The sequence below is a fragment of the Pomacea canaliculata genome, linkage group LG7 (assembly GCF_003073045.1).
Source record: "Pomacea canaliculata isolate SZHN2017 linkage group LG7, ASM307304v1, whole genome shotgun sequence".
In the NCBI taxonomy this organism is placed as follows: Eukaryota; Metazoa; Mollusca; class Gastropoda; order Architaenioglossa; family Ampullariidae; genus Pomacea; species Pomacea canaliculata.
In genome coordinates, this window is record NC_037596.1 from 645529 (window position 1) to 664667 (window position 19139).

A 19139-nucleotide genomic window follows, 5' to 3' on the forward strand; every position below is an offset into this window, starting at 1 on the left:
TGAATCGCGAATCGTTACATTATTCATCCTTGTCGCTTCATCTCCTTTCGAGCTAGTGTCCGCCATTGTGTCAACCGTCCATCCTGCACCCTCACCACCTCGTCGGAGTGTGAACTCGTGACCCCGCTGCGCGAGCGTGCGGCTTGCCTCGCGTGTAGTAGCTAGGGTTGCGACCGGTGAGCAGGGGACACGTGACCAGCGGCCTACCCACGTCTCATACCTGGACAAGAGGAAGGATGGGGGCAGCTGGAGGAGAGGGGGTGATTTGGTGTTTTACCCCGAGAAAAGATCGAAGGCTACATCACGGCAAGGCAGCCAGCCCTGTTAAACAGATACCACGTGCAGAGAACGAACAGAGTGTCCTAGACGAGAAATGAAATCAGGACAGACAACCTTCGCTGTGTTGGTGACAGGCGCTAACCGTTGCGCCACCGGGCCTCTCGAGCTAGGGGAGAGGAAGAGCGTGTGAACTCGTGACCCCGCTGCGCGAGTGTTCGGCCAGCTGAGCTTAGCATTTGATTTCGGTAAATAAGTGCAATTACGAGGCAAGAGATACGATTAAACAAATTGATTATTTATGTAGCAGGGTTAGATGCGATTCTTCCCCCAGTCTCTCCACAACACCAAACACAACACTGTCGTGGGTTCTAGATGGTTTTAATCCGACGCCAGTCGATATTTCTGGCAGTGGCGAAACTATATACCTTACACTAGCGCTCTTGGTCGGATGGGCTCCTACCTCTGCGCTGTCTGCTCACAGACTGTCCACTCGCCTCTTCCCACGGCCTGCTCTTCCCACGGCCTTTACGCTCCACTCCCCCAAACACATCCGCGCACCTACACCCTGTCGCTAGTCGACCCCCTCCGCTCTCCTTCGGTCACAGGGTCGTCACCCGGCCACTGACCACCTACCCCACTCGCCACTCTGTACCTTCACTGTGTGCGTGCGATCTTCCATCCTACTTCTATCCGATGTCGCACCCTACCATATACACCCCCTCGAGGAGAAATGTTGTCCTCGACATTTAAAACTAGAACCCTTATTTCCAATATATAACATGCTATCACCATATATACATCACAGGTAAACTTAAAACATATATGTACAAATTTTTGCTGCGGTCACGTTTTGTTCATAACAGTGGCCAGACGGCCGCAATGAGCGTGGTCACCACAGTCTCGGGCAGTCTTTCTGAAGATAACTTGCTCAGCAGCATTTTCAGTTTGTCACACTTCAAGCTATAATCGTCTAGTGTTTGCTGCCGGCGAAGTATAAAGTCTTCACTCCTCATCCACGTCGGTTGCTGACGTGGCCTTGTCGACGCTCGAGGGGCGTGGCGTGGTGACGGGGTTGGGGTAGCCACCGTACGTTGCGTAGCCCCCTCCTCATCTCTCCTTCCATCCTGCACACCTGGCACTTCACTGTCGTTGTCGGCAGGCAGTGGAGGCAGCGTGGCGACTTCTGGATCTGGGGCAGGGACATGACTGGGTGGTTCCGCCTCATTGTCGTCCCATACTGGCTCTTCTTGGTCACTGTCATCCCTCGCCAGCGGCTGCCCTCTTGACCTGGTGGTTGGCGGCCGCGTATGCAAGACCACAGAGCTAGACGTGTCACTGTCGCTCTCATTTTCACCGGCGGATGACTCTGCCCTAAGCGTGTTGTCCTTTCTGAACGGGCGGCGTAGTTTTCGTTGCCCCCGATAAACCGAGTGATCCCTCGCCCCTTCTGGTTGATGCGCATCCTGTAATAATCCGCCCACTGGAAGTAACATGTTGCGGTGAAGAGTCCGTTTTCTTCCTGAGCCGTCCTCTCTCCGTACAACGTACACGGGTATGGCGCTGTTAGGGTGGCTCAGCACACTGTACACCTCGTTCTCCCAGCGGTCCGCCAGTTTGTGTTTGCCGTCAAAGGCAACAGCTTTCACCAGCACACGGTCTCCCACTTCTATAGTGGCTGCCCTTGCCTTGGAATCGTAGCCACTTTTCTGTCGCTCGCTTGCCTTGTTGGAGGCTGCAGCTGCCAGATGGAAAGACTCTGTCAGTCGTTTCTTCAGACTGTCGACATACTTAGTGAGGGGTTCCCTCCCTTGATCGTTGCTATCGACGCCAAATAAAAGATCGACAGGGAGACGCGGGTCACGGCCAAACATCAAGGAATAAGGGGAGAAGCCGGTCGACTCGTGGCGAGTGCAGTTGTATGCGTGCACGAGACTGGCCACGTGACTTTTCCAGTTTTCTTTCTGTCGCGGCTCCAGCGTCCCAAGCATGTCCAGCAACGTGCGATTGAATCTTTCGCACATTCCATTCCCCATGGGGTGGTAGGGGGTGGTGCGCGATTTACTGCACCCGATGATCTGGCACAGCTCCCTTATGATGCGGCTCTCAAAGTTGGCTCCCTGGTCAGAATGTAGTCGCTTTGGCACCCCGTAATGGACGATGAAATTATTAACGAGGGCGTCGGCTGTTGTTTTTGCCGTCATGTTCCGAGTCGGGATGGCTTGGGCTAGGCGCGTGAAATGGTCTGTGATGACTAGAATATGTTGGTATCCTCCTTTGGATGTTTCGAGGGACAGATAATCCATACACACCAGCTCCAATGGCTCAGTAGTAACTATGGAGACGAGCGGTGCTCGCTCGGTGCCCAGTGTTTTCCGGCGCACACAGCGGGGACATTTCTTGATCCAGTCCTCCACGTCGGCTGTCATGCCAGGCCAGAAGAAGCGATCTCTGATAAGACTGAGGGTCCTATCTCGGCCAGGATGTCCGGCGTCGTTGTGGAGGCACTCCAGGACAGTGCGTATGTATCGCGATGGTACTACCAGCTGTTCTTTCTCTTGCTCACCGACCGTTACTCGCCGGTGCAGCACACCCCTTTTCATCGTTAGCTTATTGAATTCTTGTTGCAAAGCACGATGGGGGCCATTCGGTTGCCGTTCTTGGCGAGGTCCTTTTCTTTGCTCCATCGCCGTTATCCACTCACTCAGCACCGGGTCTTGCAACTGAGCTTGTCTGATGTCACTGCATGATAGCGCGCGCAAACCCTGCCCTGCAGCGAAGCTTTCTTCCACTACAGTGGCGGAGCATGCTATGCATTCTGCATACGCGGGTGTTTGCAACGAGCCGCATATTGCCTGTACCGATTCCTTGCCAATGTAGCCGCCGGGGCTCTGTGAATGCTGGCCTTCTACAGCAGGCAGTCTCGACAGTGCGTCTGCGTCTGCGTTGCTCTTTCCTGGCCGGTACGTGATGTCAAAATCATATGATGCCAACGATGCCAGCCACCGGTGACCGGTGGCATCTAGCCTTGCTGAGGTCAGCACGTAGGTCATGGGGTTGTTGTCAGTCAGCACAGAGAAACTGTGACCATAAAGGTAGTCGTGGAATTTCTCTGTGACAGCCCACTTGAGAGCGAGAAATTCTAGCTTGTGCGCCGGGTAGTTCCGCTCCGAGCGGCTCAGTCCCCTGCTGGCAAAACACACCACCCGTTTCTGATTGTCTTGCACCTGGTACAGCACTGCTCCCAACCCGTGAATGCTGGCATCAGTGTGCAGTTCAAACGACTGAGCGTAGTCTGGAAATGCCAGCACTGGAGGTGACGACAAGCAGTCCTTCAGTTTCCTGAACGCCTCTTCTTCTCTTGTGCCCCATACCCATTGGACGGATTTATTGGCTTTTGCACCTTTACCTCCCTTCTTTTTCCCTTTCAGCACGTCCGGCAGCAAATCGGTGAGGGGCTTGGCGATTGCCGAAAACCGTCTCACGAAACGCCTATAGTAACCTGCGAATCCCAGAAACTGTCGTACCTCCTCAGGTGTCCTGGGCACTGGCCAGTTTTTCACCTTCTCACATTTTTCAGGATCCGTCTCGACTCCAGCCGCTGACACGATATGTCCCACATATTTCACTCGATCCTGCGCGAATGTGCACTTCTTGGGGTTCAATTTCAACCCACAGTCCCGTAGTCTGTCTAGCACTCTCTCAACTCTTTCCAGATGCTCATCAAACGTACTGGAAAACACAATGATGTCATCGAGAAACACCAGGCATATGTGAAGATGTAGGTCCCCCAAACACTCTTCCATGAGGCGTTGATATGTGGCCGGTGCATTTGCCAGCCCCATCGCCATGCGATTGTACTCGTAAAATCCGAGAGGCGCAACTGAGAATGCTGTTCGCTCTTTGTGCTCTTCGGTTATCTCTACTTGATGGTAACCGCTCTTTAAGTCGAGGACAGTGAAATACTTGGACCCCGCTAGGGCGTCGAGCAATTCCTCTATCCTCGGCAGCGCGTATGAGTCTTTGATTGTCCGTGCATTGAGCTGTCTATAGTCCACACATTGCCGTAGGCTACCGTCTTTCTTTCTAACCCAGACAACATTCGATGACCAGGGGGAATGTGATGGTCTAATAATCCCACTGTCCAGCAGCTGTTGTAGATGTTCTCTCACCTGTTCGTACATGCCGGGTGGGATTCGGCGATGCCGTTCTTTGAATGGCGTATCATTCGTCAGCTGTATCTCATGTTTGACCCGTGTAACATGACCAACATCCGTTTCGCCGGTTGAGAAACTCTCGGGGCGGCCGCTAATTAGGTCTCTAATGCGTGCTTGCTGCTCTACCGTCAGATGTGGCGAGATGGTCACCGAGTCTACACAGCTTGGTGCCGCCTCAGTCATACACACGGCACTTCCACATTGAACCCTGGTGACTGGCAGAAGTTCGCCTATCACCGTGCGTGATGGTATCACCACTGTTTTTGTTGTTGCGTTAGCAACGTGCACATCAACCACGCCCATATTCTTACTGTTATAGTTGACCAGGCTCGGTGTGATGTTCAGCAGTTGATCCCAGTCGCTTTTCAGTGCCGACTGGAGCATGGCACAGGTAGGCGCGTAATCCAACGCTTGATCCACGGCACACTGGATGACAACGGCACTGTTCGGCTTGATGGTGGTTGGCTGCAAACACCGCACGTATGCCAGTCTGTTGTGACTCCTGCGCAGCGCTCTTTCACGCATTGCTAGGCAACGGAATGAGCGATGCCACAGCGGTTGCAGCTGTGCGTTCTGCAGGAACTGGGGCCCATGCTTGTCTTGTACCCGGTGCATAAGCTGCTCCAGGATGTTTGTACCTAGCAGTACGGGAACGCTGTTGCTGTACCTGTTTGAGGGGACCACAAGCAGTAGGCAAGTGAGGCTGTCAGCCCCGCCCCCTGCTCCCTCCACTCGCAGTTCCGCTTCAATGTACCCTTCGTACGGGAGCAGCTGGCCATCCGCACACTCGATATGTAACACTTCCTGCAGCGGGTGGACAGCCAGGTGTGCCAGTTTCTGGCGATGGAATGTGTCCGTCACCGTCGATACAGTTGCCCCCGTATCCAGTAACGCCTTCGTGGCCACACCTTCGACCCAGACATCGACACACGTGCTCTGTCCTATTAGTCTGTTTTTATACGAGGGGCTCAGTGCTGGCGCTGGCGAGCGTTGACCTGCAGGTTGCCCCTTTCTGCAGGCCAGTTGTCGTTTAAAGGCTTGCGCAGATGGTCGATGCGCACCCGACACCCCACTTGTATATGGCCCTTGCCACCACACCTGAAGCACGTGGGCCCGTCGTCGTCGTAGCGGGGGCGTGGTGGCCGCTGGTCTGGCGCTCTGCCCGCCGCAGGTTCGTTGCCTGGACCTTGTTGCAGTTGGCGCCGCAACGACTGCACCTCGGCCGACAGCTTCTTTACCTCTGCACACCAGTCTTCGGCCGGGATGGATTGTGCAGCGTTGAGAACCGCTTGCTTTCCAGCGCCTGTCTTCTGTGCTGGTCCCTCGGCCTCCTGCTCTGCCTGCCGTAAGCCACGAAATAGAGCGTCCACGTCTGTCTCCATTTCGAACTTGTATGCAGTTCGGTCTTTTAGGGGTTGCCGTAGTCCTCCCCACAGTCTGCGGCGCAGCGTCTCGTTGTATGCGCGTCTTTCGATCAGGTGCGCATTCAGGGCTTGTGTCAGGATGTCTTCTATGCGACACCGCCACTGCGTGACATTCTCCCCGGCCTGCTGGCGCGCAGTGTAGAAGGACCCGAGTAGGTCTTGGTCACACACCACGAGACCAAAAATACTGTCAAATTTCTGCAACAGCTCGTTCAATGTCGCGTGCGGGCCCAGACGCATGGCCACTCTGGCCGCCTCGCCTCTCAAAGAACGGCGGACAGCTTCCAACACAACAGCGTCTGTATACCTTCCCCGCAAACACATCAGTTCATACCTCCACAGGTCCATCGCTGTGTCGTTCTTGCCCCCGGAAAATGGCGACAGTCGCGGTGGCTGTGGTCCGCTGGCAATCAGCGGCGCAGTCTCCACTCCATCCCTTGTCGCAGCGTATCCTGCCGCCCATTGCTGTAGGTCGGCAGCGGTGTCTGCTGTTGGCTTCACTTCCAAATTCCTGAAGGCCTCCAACGCTCGTTTCTCCTCTTCTGTCAATTCCATAGTCTCTGGCGGCACTAAGCTGACTTGATTTGTTCAGTTTCGCCCAGTGCCCCACATTGGGCGCCAAAAATGTAGCAGGGTTAGATGCGATTCTTCCCCCAGTCTCTCCACAACACCAAACACAACACTGTCGTGGGTTCTAGATGGTTTTAATCCGACGCCAGTCGATATTTCTGGCAGTGGCGAAACTATATACCTTACACTAGCGCTCTTGGTCGGATGGGCTCCTACCTCTGCGCTGTCTGCTCACAGACTGTCCACTCGCCTCTTCCACGCCTGCTCTTCCCACGGCCTTTACGCTCCACTCCCCCCAACACATCCGCGCACTACACCCTGTCGCTAGTCGACCCCCTCCCGCTCTCCTTCGGTCACAGGGTCGTCACCCGGCCACTGACCACCTACCCCACTCGCCACTCTGTACCTTCACTGTGTGCGTGCGATCTTCCATCCTACTTCTATCCGATGTCGCACCCTACCATATTTACGTCAACAAGCATGTGGTTAAACAGTTTAAACTATTTACAGCATATCTACAAGACAGTGTCATGTTGCTATCGGATGTATTGTGTTTGAGGGCATCAGACCTGCCGGTTACAAGTGAAACATTTCACAAAAAGCACTACAATAGTTATATACGATCATAAATTATTCGTGACTACCCATTGTTACAAAGTACAGTTGTTTAATGGCATCTTTCACTAAATAACCATAACCCTACTTCAGAGATCGGCGGTGTTTCACTTGGAGATGGACGCACAGGAAAAAAAGTCCGCGCGCAGGTGACAGCGAAGACTGCACCCTGACCCTGTACCTCTGACCCTGTACCTTGACTTGTCGCAGCTACACGCGGGAAGGGGGAGAGACAGAGGGGAAGGAAAACAGAGGGGGGAGGGGTGTGTGATCACGTGTCATTTTGCCTGTGAAGTCGAGCGCGGCTGTAGAGAAAAAGCTCAACGTACGCGTCCTTACCACCGCCCTACCACCTACATCATCTTTACTCACTGTCTGCATTTTTGTTTATGTGTATGAAAGAAAAATTGATCTAATCAATGGCTATCAATCTGAGAAAAAGAAAATATTCAGTAATCAAACCATAATTATTATAATCAAATAAAATGTGTGAGAAAAAAGGAGAAAGCTTACTGGTAACATATACATTAGCCAAATCTAAATTGAAGTGCAAGTGTCTCTGCAAAAGTTTTTTAACCAACTTTCGTTGTCTTTTATCTTGGCAACCTACTACCAATCTCCTTTTCTGTCCTCTAACGGGCTGTGGCCCCGTACTCCTCGCCAAACTAAATGTTTTTCAAGTTACGATTAAAAGCTGTTACAATAAACATTTTGGCAAATCCTTCAAAAATAATGATTTATTTCTTGTATATGATTGTATATTTATTTTCCTTCAAGGCTTATATTGAAGTGTTTTTTAAAAGAATTGAAAAGTTATCGATGGCTGACATTGTCCTTAGCAGAATGACACCAAAAATATTGTTCTTCAGTTTCAGAGAGAGAAATTTTAATGACTAAAACTCGGGTCTAATTGAATTTATATGATCGAGAACATTCCTTTTTTTTTTGTGTGTGTCTGTAAGTCTGTAGTTAACAGACAGGGCCTCTGAAACGGAGAAACGTGTAAAGGTCAGACAGAGTTGAGAAGTAATGGACATGTATTAAAGTATCCGTGACACCTATATAAAACATATAAAAAGAGGGAGAAAGTTCAAGAAGTACATATTCCTTCATCGTTTATATTATCGTACGTGCACAATGGTTGATGATGAGAACAACTGCTGGAAATGCATGACATAAAAGTGTAGAATAAAAAAGGAAAGGAACATATATTTTGAGATCTGAAGCTGATGTGTGCAGAATGTTGGGCACCATCTGTTTTAGCCACATCATATTGTCATCGCCTCTCGTTGCACCAACAAATATAATGCAAGTTAATTTTCATATGATACGAGCTCTGGGCACTGATGCCTCCTTCTTTTTTTACTACTGCAATTATTGTCGATGGTGCCGCACTCAGAACATAATGTAAAAATGATCGGGGAAGAGTATGCTTTTATAAGGCAAACAATCTTTATAATTTTCTTTCTAATTTATACATATACCATCTGAGATTTTGTTCTCAATGCAAAACAAATATCGATAAAGTCACATGACCAAAATATAATTTGTAGTAAGTATATATATATATATGTGTGTATTCGTTATCACAGACTGTCTTTAGAAAGTTTCCACAAGTGGAGCCGCTGTTGTCGAGTGGGAGCAACAGGATGTGGCCTCTCGTCTTTCTCCTCTGCTTCATTCAAGGTTTTGGTGTTCAAGGTAACAGTGATTGTAATGTACATTACGAATACACAAAAACACTTACAGTACACAGCCAGACATATCTTGCTCAAGAATAAAACTGAAGATTAGAAAAATACAAAAAACTAGAAAAAGATAAAAAATTAATGTAGCGAAATTGTTGATGTGCTTTATATTTCTAGAGCGAACCATGTTATCCTCTATGTTAGGAGAAGAACGTCTGAAGCTGTAACAATAACAATAACAATAACAATAACAACCAACTTTATTAGTGCCAATGGGCAATTTAAATGGTATGTGTGCTTTGTTTCCAATATATATAATATATATATATATTTTAAAAAATAAATAAATAAAAAACATTCCCATGCATACCTACACATCTCACGCTGACAGTTCATCTACAATGGAGAAGCTGGACTGCTGATGGCACAAAAGATTTTAGATGCCTATTGCTTGTGCATAGTGGCATTGCATAGCGGTTACCTAAAGTTAATTAAACAAATTCCCGGCTAACACATGTTCAGGTATTGACAGAATGCGGGAAGCTTTCCTAACTAGTTGTTGATCACAGAAGAAAGTCAAGTTTCTCTGTTTGATACCAATTATCTTGGAACAGATGTGAACAATGCTATTCAAACTATTCCTATCATGGACAGATTACGAAACAAGCAAGCAAACGAAAAGGATAAAAGACTCAATAAAAGACTGGTAGAAACGGGCTAAAATTGCTTGGCTGACTCAAAAACTAACTTCCGCAAAAGGTACATTGTCTGCTGGCCACGTTTGACAATGTGTTCAGTGTTCAGAGTCCATTTAAGCTGGCAATCATAAACAGTTCTCAGATTCATACGCTTAAACAGTGCGGTCAGTCTCTCTCTATCTCCATAACTCTTTTTATAACCCATTGTTTGTTTGGTTGCTTTTGTTTTTAAATACAATTTAAATATTTATAAAGTCACATGGCAAAAAATCTTTGTTCTGATTAGTATATATGCATTGGTGATCACTGTCACGTGCCGCGGTCGGGCGTCTCAAGACTCGCTCTCTCGCAGACACAGTCGATCGCAATCACACAGACTTCCACGTGCCCGCCGCGAGCAGCGAAGCCAATCATTCCTCAGGTTAAAAGTACAAAGTAAACAAACTGGAATAGAGTCAATATCCAGAGAAAAAAAAATTCCCATCATACACAAACATTTAGATACATCCTCCAGTCAAACGAAGGGTCCAGCGCGACACTGAATGTTCACTATAACACAGCCTATCCACCTCACTGAACACTGCATGAGCCTAGCTGACGTCACCACGTCCACGTCACCTCCACTACCGGTTCGATCCCCGTCTTCCGACACATAGTCTCCTTAGAACTGAGAGGATTACCCCCTCCCCCCCCCCCTCCATATTTACGTCAGTACCAGTGACGTCAGACCTTGCGACGAGCAAGCGACGCGCGATAATCACAAACTGTCTTTAGAACATTTCTACACATACAGTCGCTTGCTTGAGTCAGCGGAATGTGGCGTTTCGTCTTTGTGCTCCTGCTTCTTGGAGGTTGTGGTGCCCATGGTAAGAGGTGGTTGTGATGTACATTAAGAAAACACAAAACACTTACAGTACACAAGCAGAAATATTTCTGTCAGGAACAAAATTGGCAGTGAGGGAAAAACAGAAAAGATAGATAATGAATGTAAGACTCACTTTTAATTGATTTTGTTTTTTGGTGGAGGTTTATTGTGTATACATTGAAGATACCTGATGCGGCTACACACTCCAATGTCTATGTCATCCTCTATGTTAGGAGGGGAACGTCTGAAGCTATACGCTTGAACAGTAAATGAAACGATATGGAAAAAAGGGACTTTTTTCACATCGTTATTTTCGATGCCACCGCACTCAGAACATAATGTGAAAATAATCCGGGATGAGGATGTTTTTATATGGCAAATAATCTTTTTTATTTTCTTTCTAATTTATACACAATCCATTTGCGTGATTTTGTTGTCAAATACAATAGAAATAATGATAAAGTCACATGACCGAAAGTAAAATTTGTAGTAAGTATATATATATATATTTCTACTCCGGACATGACCCTGAAAAATTGTTCTCTTGGTTTGATGCTGTAGACAACAACTTCTCTCCGAACACATACACACATATGTTGTCTCTACATTCCTGTTCATCTGTTTGTGTGTTATAATAGGAATAACGCACACTTAAGTTGCATATGCTCTAAATATCTCTATTTCTTTCACAAACACACACGCACACACACAAAGCTCGATGAGACATCGCAGAAACAATTTAAATAAATCTTAAAGCCTCTTTTTTTACCGTTTCCTAAAGCTTAGTCAGTACATAGGGAGAAGTGCGATTGCTATCAGTAGACGAAGCGGTAAATGCCTGCGAACAAAATTTCTACCGGTATTGTAAATTTTTTATCTATTAACTTACAACTTATTAACTTATAGAGTGATGTCCCCTGGCCCAACTGGCTGGAGGGGGAAGAGCTCTGTTGTCTTTTTTGTTTTATCTGACATCCTCCTGGTGTTGGACTTGTGCTTGTGTATAATTTTTGATGGGCCTGCCATCTCCTGTGTGTGGAGTGTAGTGCCTCTTCGCTTTGGTGACTGCAATTCTTTGCAACTGTTTGTCCACCTTCTGACTTGGCGATCGGCGGCACAGTTCAGTGAGCTTCGATCATGTCCGTTGGTTCTGTGAATTTTTGAGTGTGCTAGGGTCATTCGTCGTTCAGTAGGACTGGTGTCGTTTGTTGGATGTGCTATGTGCAACTATATTTCGTATGAAATGCATTCCAGCTTTTATGACATGTTTGATTATTTGGCCTACGGAGTGTGCTCATATTGCGTGTAGACGCTGACCTTTGGCTTGGAGTACCGTCATTTTGTTCTGACGTCGCAATATTTTACGTCATTTTATGTCATGTGTGACGCGCCTTCCCCTGTGTGACCCCGGGGTATGCTTGTCTAGCGAGCACTGTAAGAATAGGGTCACTCTGCCATCCAGCCAAGCGTGTCATAAGAGGTGACGAAGGTGGACACCTCACCTAGAGGTAAATTAGGTTGTGGTAGGGCCAACAACCCCACCATGTAAACAAGTTACTGTTACAGAAACTGCAAGCACGATAACTGTAAATCTGGAGCCTCGACTAGAAGATCCCTCTTCAGACGGGTTTATGACGCGTGCTGGTTAAAGCCCTCGGGAAGCCAGCTCGCCGACCCATCTTCTCACGGCCAAGGCAAAAACCAGGATAGGGACCTGGAATATCCAAACCCTAAACAAGAGAGGAAAAGCAGCTCAGATAGCACAGGAGATGAAAAACTATAACATCAAGCTCCTCGGCCTGAGCGAGACAAGGTGGAATGGTAATGGTCAGACCAGACTTTCGTCAGGGGAAACTATTATCTACTCCGGACATGACGACCCTGACCATGACCACACGCAAGGAGTTGCAGTGCTGATGACACCAGATGCTGCAAGAGCACTAGTAGCATGGGAACCAGTCTCCCCACGACTCATGTCAGCCAGGTTCAACTCCAAAGGGAGAAAGATCACGATCACCCAGTGCTATGGACCTACCAACGCAGCTACAGAAGAGAAAAAAAAAGACTTTTACAACTCCCTACAAGCACTGGTTGTTCATACTCCAAAACGAGACCTAAAGATCATAATGGGCGACATGAATGCCAAAGTTGGAAATGACAACACAGACAAAGAACACGTAATGGGTAAGCACGGTGTGGGCAACTGCAACTAAAATGGGGAACTGATCACAGACTTCTGCCTGTTCAACGACCTTGTAATTGGAGGCACAGTTTTTCCACACAAAACCATCTACAAGACCACCTGGACTTCGCCAGATGGGCATACAGAAAACCAGTGTAGAAGGAGCCTGCTGGATGTCAGAGTAAAGCGAGGTGCAGATGTAGCCACAGACCACCACCTGCTTGTGGCAACCATGAAGATAAAGCTGAAGTCTTTCCATGACACATCAGACAGACCGCACCACAAATTCAATGTGCAGTTTCTTAGAGACCGTAAAAAGACAAAATGAGTTTAACTGTGAAGTTAAAAACAGATTTGCAACACTGGAAGGACTCCTGGAAGACACAGTGGCTAACCACTGGACAGGATTACAAGAGACCTGGAAGAATACCTGCACACATGTTCTGGGGAGAAAAGGAAAACAGCACAAGGAATGGCTGACTTTAGGGACCTGGCAAAAGATAGAGAAAAGGAAAGATCTGAAGCAGAAGATCAACCAATGTCAAGACCAGCAGGAAAAAGATGAGCTCAGAGCAAAATACTGGGAGATAAACAGAGCAGTAAAGGAGAGTGCAAGGGACGACAAGAGACAGGTCGCACACAGGATGGCAGAAGAGGCAGAACAAGCAGTTTTGAGAAATAACACAAAAGGACTATACGAAATAACAAGAACTCTGTCAGGAAGGAAAACCACCAATGCATGCAGACCAATAAAGAATAAGAATGGCAGCGTCATCACCGGGGATGCAGAACAAAGATCACGATGGGAGGAACATTTTGATGAAATACTTAACCGACCACCACCAACAAACACTTTGGACATTCCCCCAGCTGCAGAACAGCTCAAAGTAAATACCAACTTGCCTACCAAGACAGAAATCATCGAAGCCATCAAGTCCTTAAATTCTGGCAAGGCGGCAGGCCCATATGGCATTCCTGCAGAAGCACTCAATGCAGACCCAAAAGCTGCAGCAGAGACGCTACATCCCCTGCTGAAGAAAATTTGGGAACAGGAGCAAGTTCCAGCAGACTGAAAACTTGGCTACCTAGTGAAGTTACCCAAAAAAGGTGACCTGACACAGTGCAGCAATTGGCGAGGGATTACGCTGTTGTCCATTCCAAGCAAGGTGTTGACCAAAATCATCCTGGGGTGACTGAAAACCGCCCTAGATAGGAGACTTCGGCAAGAACAGGCAGGCTTTCGGCAGGGAAAATCATGTACCGACCAAATCGCTACTCTGCGAATTATTATCGAACAGTCCATCGAATGACAGTCACCACTATACATCATCTTTGTAGATTTTAAGAAGGTCTTTGACTCCGTAGACAGAGAAACCATCTGGAAACTGATGCAGCACTACGGATTTCCACCAAAGTTCATTGCCATCATCCAGCAGTTGTATGAGAATTTGACATGCCGGGTGATACACAAGGGAAAACTGTCTGACCCCTTCGCAGAGAGGACTGGAGTGAGGCAAGGTTGTCTGTTCTCACCGACAATCTTCCTGATCGTCATAGACTGGATCATGAGAAGAACAACCTCTAACAGCAACACAGGCGTTCAGTGGACCTTCGCCAGGCAGCTTGAGGATCTTGACTTTGCGGATGACATCAGCCTGTTGTCCCACAAGCAACAACACGCACAGACAAAGCTCACTCGGCTCTCAGAAGAAGCAGCAATGACTGTCCTAATCATCAACATCAAGAAGACGGAGGTAATGCAGGTCAACACAAAGCAAGAAGCCCCACTCCAACTACATGGAGAATGTATTACAGAGTCTGACCGTTTCATCTACCTTTGCAGCATAGTCAGCAGCAAAGACGGAGGTACAGATGACGATGTCAGAAGCCGAATAAACAAAGCCAGGCTTGCATTCCACACCCTAAGACCTATGTGGAACTCCAAGGCTTTGTCTCTACACACCAAGATCCGCATCTATAATACCAATGTAAAGTCCGTACGTCTGTATGGATCTGAGACATGGCGGGTGACAAACACCATCACCAACAAGATACAGACATTCATCAACAAATGTCTGCGCCGCATCCTTAGCATCCGATGGCCTGAGAAGATCTCCAATGCGGACCTGTGGGAGAGAGCCAACCAAAACCCTGCCAGCCAAGACATCAAGAAGCGGAAGTGGGGCATGATTGGCCACACTCTGCGAAAGCCAGCCGACAATTTAACGCGACAGGCTCTGGGCTGGAACCCACAGGGGAGGCGCAAGGCTGGGAGACCCAGACAGACGTGGAGATCAGTCCACAGAGAGGCAGAGACTGCTGGAATGACGTGGTGCCAACTGAAAGGGATGCCCAGGACCGGGTCCGATGGCGGGGTGTGGTTGCGGCCCTATGCTCCACTGGGGGCGTATAGGAAAGAAGAAGAAATATATATATATTCGTTATCACAGACTGTCTTTAGAAAGTTTCCACAAGTGGGAGCAACAGGATGTGGCCTCCCGTCTTTCTGCTCTGCTTCATTCAAGGTTTTGGTGTTCAAGGTAACAGTGATTGTAATGTACTATAAGAATACACAAAAACACTTACAGTACACAGACACAAATGTCTTTTTCAAGAATAAAACAGAAGATTAGAAAAATACAAACGACTATAAAAAACTGATAAATAATTAATGTAACTAAATTGTTGTTGTACTTTATTTCTCTAGGGGTCGAATGGGAGATTATAATTCATACATCTGACGAAGAAGGCGCAGGAACAGACTCCGACATCTATATTACTCTCCATGGATCTCGCGGATCTTCCGCAGAAATAAAATTAAAGACTGTTAACTACAACAACTTTAAGAGAAATCAGATCGACAGATTCTTTGTTTCAACGGACGACATTGGTGAAGTGTGCTCAGTGACCATCATGTCTGCCGGTAATCGCGCTTGTCCTTCCTGGCATCTCCGAGAGGTAAAATATAACTTTAAAAACCATTCTATGCAGTAAATGCTAATAAAAAACTGAATTGTTGTGCTTGAGTCAAATACTCAACTAATATAGCTGTCAATAGCACCATAGCATCTGGTCACTGTGCCACGTTCATTTTTTTTTTATAAATGTCATAAGACTGTTTTCTTTTAACCTAAAGAAGCACAACAGTTACAGAAATAATAATAAGTTATTGTTGTAGTGTATTCTTTCTCCACTGAGTGACTTCTATTGAAGATGCTTTTTTCAATAAGACCCCAATATATAAATGATTTTTAATTTGGTAATTATGTGATCCATCCGTAGCGATACAAACATTCCAAACAGCACAAAATGTTGGACCATTGTGGTTCCAGCGCTTGTAGGTACTGGCCATCTTGGCCACTGAGAGCTAGCCTCAAGCCAGGATGGAAACGATACAGCGGCCAGTAAGAAACTCCCGCTACATGGCTGTCACCATGGTAACACGCCGTCTACAGGTAGCCGATGATGGCTCGCAGTTGCCATGCGTGACTGCCATATGTATATATGTCGGCACAGAACACAACCAATCTGAGCTTCCAGTACGATGATAGTATATACATATAAATATATATGTCTAAGACTGCGCCCTAGAGCTTTAATGATAGCCACGCTGTCAGTCCTATATTTTTCCATACTGGGCCAAAATATTTTGACACGACTGTACGATGATAGAAGGCATAGTTGTAGCCGGCATGGCTCAAACATTGCAACAATATTTCTCCGATATTTATTTCATTTAAGTGGACACATTTCTGGAATCACATCACAGCATTTACGGTAACTGCGGTAGATATCACAACTGATTACCACGGACAACATTGTTTACTATTCAGATTAAAATAAATTTTTAAAATTTATTAACATTTATAGTTCATTTGTTAAATTTAATATATTCTTAACAAAGACTTACACATGCGGGAAGTTCCCCAAGTAATTAGCTGTTAAAGACTACTTTGCCGAAACCTAATGGCAGCAGGCAGATAATATTTCCAATGGCACCTGATACACCGAGTGTTATTTTGCCTGGTTATCACTTTAGTAATACTACATCCTTTAGGATAAAGACAAACATGTTTAATGCTTTGTATTAGCCTTTACAAGAAAAATTCTTAGAATTCATTATCGAAAAATCCTTTTTTATGCAATTTTGTCATGTTTGTACTTTTCTGCAAATTTAAATCTCAATGATACAGAAAAGAGAATTCTCAACGTGTCTAAAGACATTAAATCTCTTACTGCTTATGATTTCTGAGGTGATTACACATTTGTCGCTAAGCTCGTATCTCCCATACATATACACGTTTTTCTGCTTTTCTGTTGCTCACAGATTGTGGTTCACGGAAGTTCACAAAAGAAGTTTTGGTGCAACTGCTGGTTATCATATAAAGAAGGATATCAGAGGGAACTCCAACCTGATGTCCCATGCTCCAGGCAGTAGAAATAAGTATATCCTAGTTACCTATCCGAATATATCAGAAATATATAATGTTAACACCCTTTGTTAAAAAGACAAAATTTGTTGCTATGTGTGTTTCTAAAACATTCAACTATCCTCTTAAAAATTCACAACTTGATAAACACTGATTTTGTTGGATGAAAGTAATGTCATTATGTTTTTATCTCACGTTTTTTAATTAACATCAGTCTTCATTTACATTTATCTACCGTCTGACAATGACTGTTATCAGGTAAAACGATGTGGGTGCAGACTTTGAATCCGGCACTGACCAACCAGCATAAAGGTATTAAAGTATCATTTAGACACACATATCTATATTAGAATCACCAGGTGTGTAATTCTTGATAAAAATTTACTTATATGTACTTACATTTTTTGCATAGCAAAACCTCTAGCGAAAACTTTATGCGTAAAATATATTTATACATAATATGATACATAAGATAATGTTAATATATAATATAGTATACAATATATAATATAGTTTACAATATATCAAAATATGCAATTTGCAGAATAACAATTTCAATGGGCAGACATATTCACATGAATCTGATATTGTTCGTTTGCGTATTCACGTCCATAACATTTTAAAGTAATGTAAACACTCTAGAAACTTAGTAATTGTACTTTACAACTATTTTTGTGTCAAAGTTAATAAAGACGACTAAATTGTTACTTTAAGGGATTCATTACAAAAACATTTTAGAACTTGCAGATTTTCTTATTTAGAAAGGACTTAAATCTATTTATTTGTTTAATGTTTATCCTTTTATTTCATGTTCTTCCTTTTTTGTTTTCATGGAACTTACATTGTGTGTGCAGAGTTTATTCACCTGATGGAACACCTTGCTCATCCGCTACCTGGAAGACATTTAAAGATATAAAAATGAACATTCTTTAAAATTGAGACAAAAATGTGTTCTATAGAAAGACACTATATTCAATGATCTGCAAATTTAATACTGCTTGAATGTCATTTTATTATCTATTACAGTCAGAATTCTCATTTAAACTACTTGAAAAAAACATTTCTCAGATAGTTGTTTTATATTTGATTATTCTGTCACAAGATGTAATGAAAAGTTAGGAAGTACATGTACACTAGCCAACCCTAAAGAGTAGTCAACTGTAAAAGCTTCTGCAAAAGTATACCTTATAACCCAAGGTCTTTTACCCAACAAGCAATTCTAAAGCGGGCGAGAGAAAAATTGCAGGCTATCATTATAGACAAAGGTTCTCACTAGACTAGATGATTAATTCCAAACACTGTCCTGATAAGCATAGGAGCTTCTGCCGAACCTCTGATGCCGAACAACAAGACTCGGGTGGCAAGGCGTCAGTGACTTTGACAGGTATGTCAGGAACATCCTGAAGACAATAATAGCACATTGTGAGGATCGTGTAATTAATGTGAGCTTGAGATGGCAGACTGTCCTACCCAGCTATAAGAAGAGTGTACCATGATCTGCGTTTGTTTTCAGAAAACAAAACTAGAGACATTGTTTTGAACCTTTAAGCTTGTCCACATTGTGGTTAAAGAATCTTAATACGAGAAATAAACAATAACCAAACTCATACAGCGTACATGCAGAGATAATCTTTTCAGACCGTCATACATGAATACCAGTCTTTGACAAGTTTCTATAAAAACCTGAAATGGATTGTGGAGCTGCTAGCAATATTTTAGGTCTTTTATTTAAAGAGAAAAAATTGCTATTCATTTTCTGAATAAATGGATAAATAGGAATACTTTGCAACAGATGTCCTTAGGGACTAGTTTATTAAAGTTATTTCGGAATGTAGGAAAAGGAACATTTAGTAACTGGCTATCTGTTAATATGTAATTGCTGCTGGCAATACAAAGCCAATTTTTTCGATTTTGCGTAGTCTGATCAGATTGTCAAACTTCAGGAGATTTCCATCAGGATGCCAAATGTCATGGCTGTAACCTCTGGAATACCAGACTGACATTATGTTCCTCCCAGTTGAACGCCATCGGCTTTTCTGCTTGTCGGTGAGATATTTGGAAGAGATGGTGTGCTGAAACAGGATACTGTTATCAATTTCTGCACTCTAACTGATACATAAATTGCAAACTAAAGGTATTCTATTAATTAATTTGTCGATTGTGATCTTTTAAAT

General features: G+C 45.2%; 1 protein-coding gene across 3 annotated transcripts; it reads left to right on the forward strand.

Annotated features, from left to right (window-relative positions):
• Positions 1-10270: 10270 nt before the first annotated feature.
• Positions 10271-17978, forward strand: LOC112569497 (lipoxygenase homology domain-containing protein 1-like). 3 transcript variants are annotated; one of them, XR_003100438.1, is made up of 5 exons: positions 10271-10354; positions 15243-15493; positions 16863-16979; positions 17224-17277; positions 17820-17978. XR_003100438.1 is itself a non-coding variant. In XM_025247307.1 (5 exons), the coding sequence occupies exons 1-4, from the start codon at positions 10303-10305 to the stop codon at positions 17225-17227; spliced, it is 411 nt and encodes a 136-aa protein (XP_025103092.1). In that variant the 5' UTR covers positions 10271-10302; the 3' UTR covers positions 17228-17277; positions 17820-17978. The 3 variants fall into 3 exon arrangements, 1 of the variants encoding a protein (XP_025103092.1); XM_025247307.1 differs by having other exon boundaries at positions 16863-16966; XR_003100439.1 differs by lacking the exon at positions 10271-10354 and adding an exon at positions 14986-15075.
• The last annotated feature ends 1161 nt before the right edge of the window (positions 17979-19139 follow it).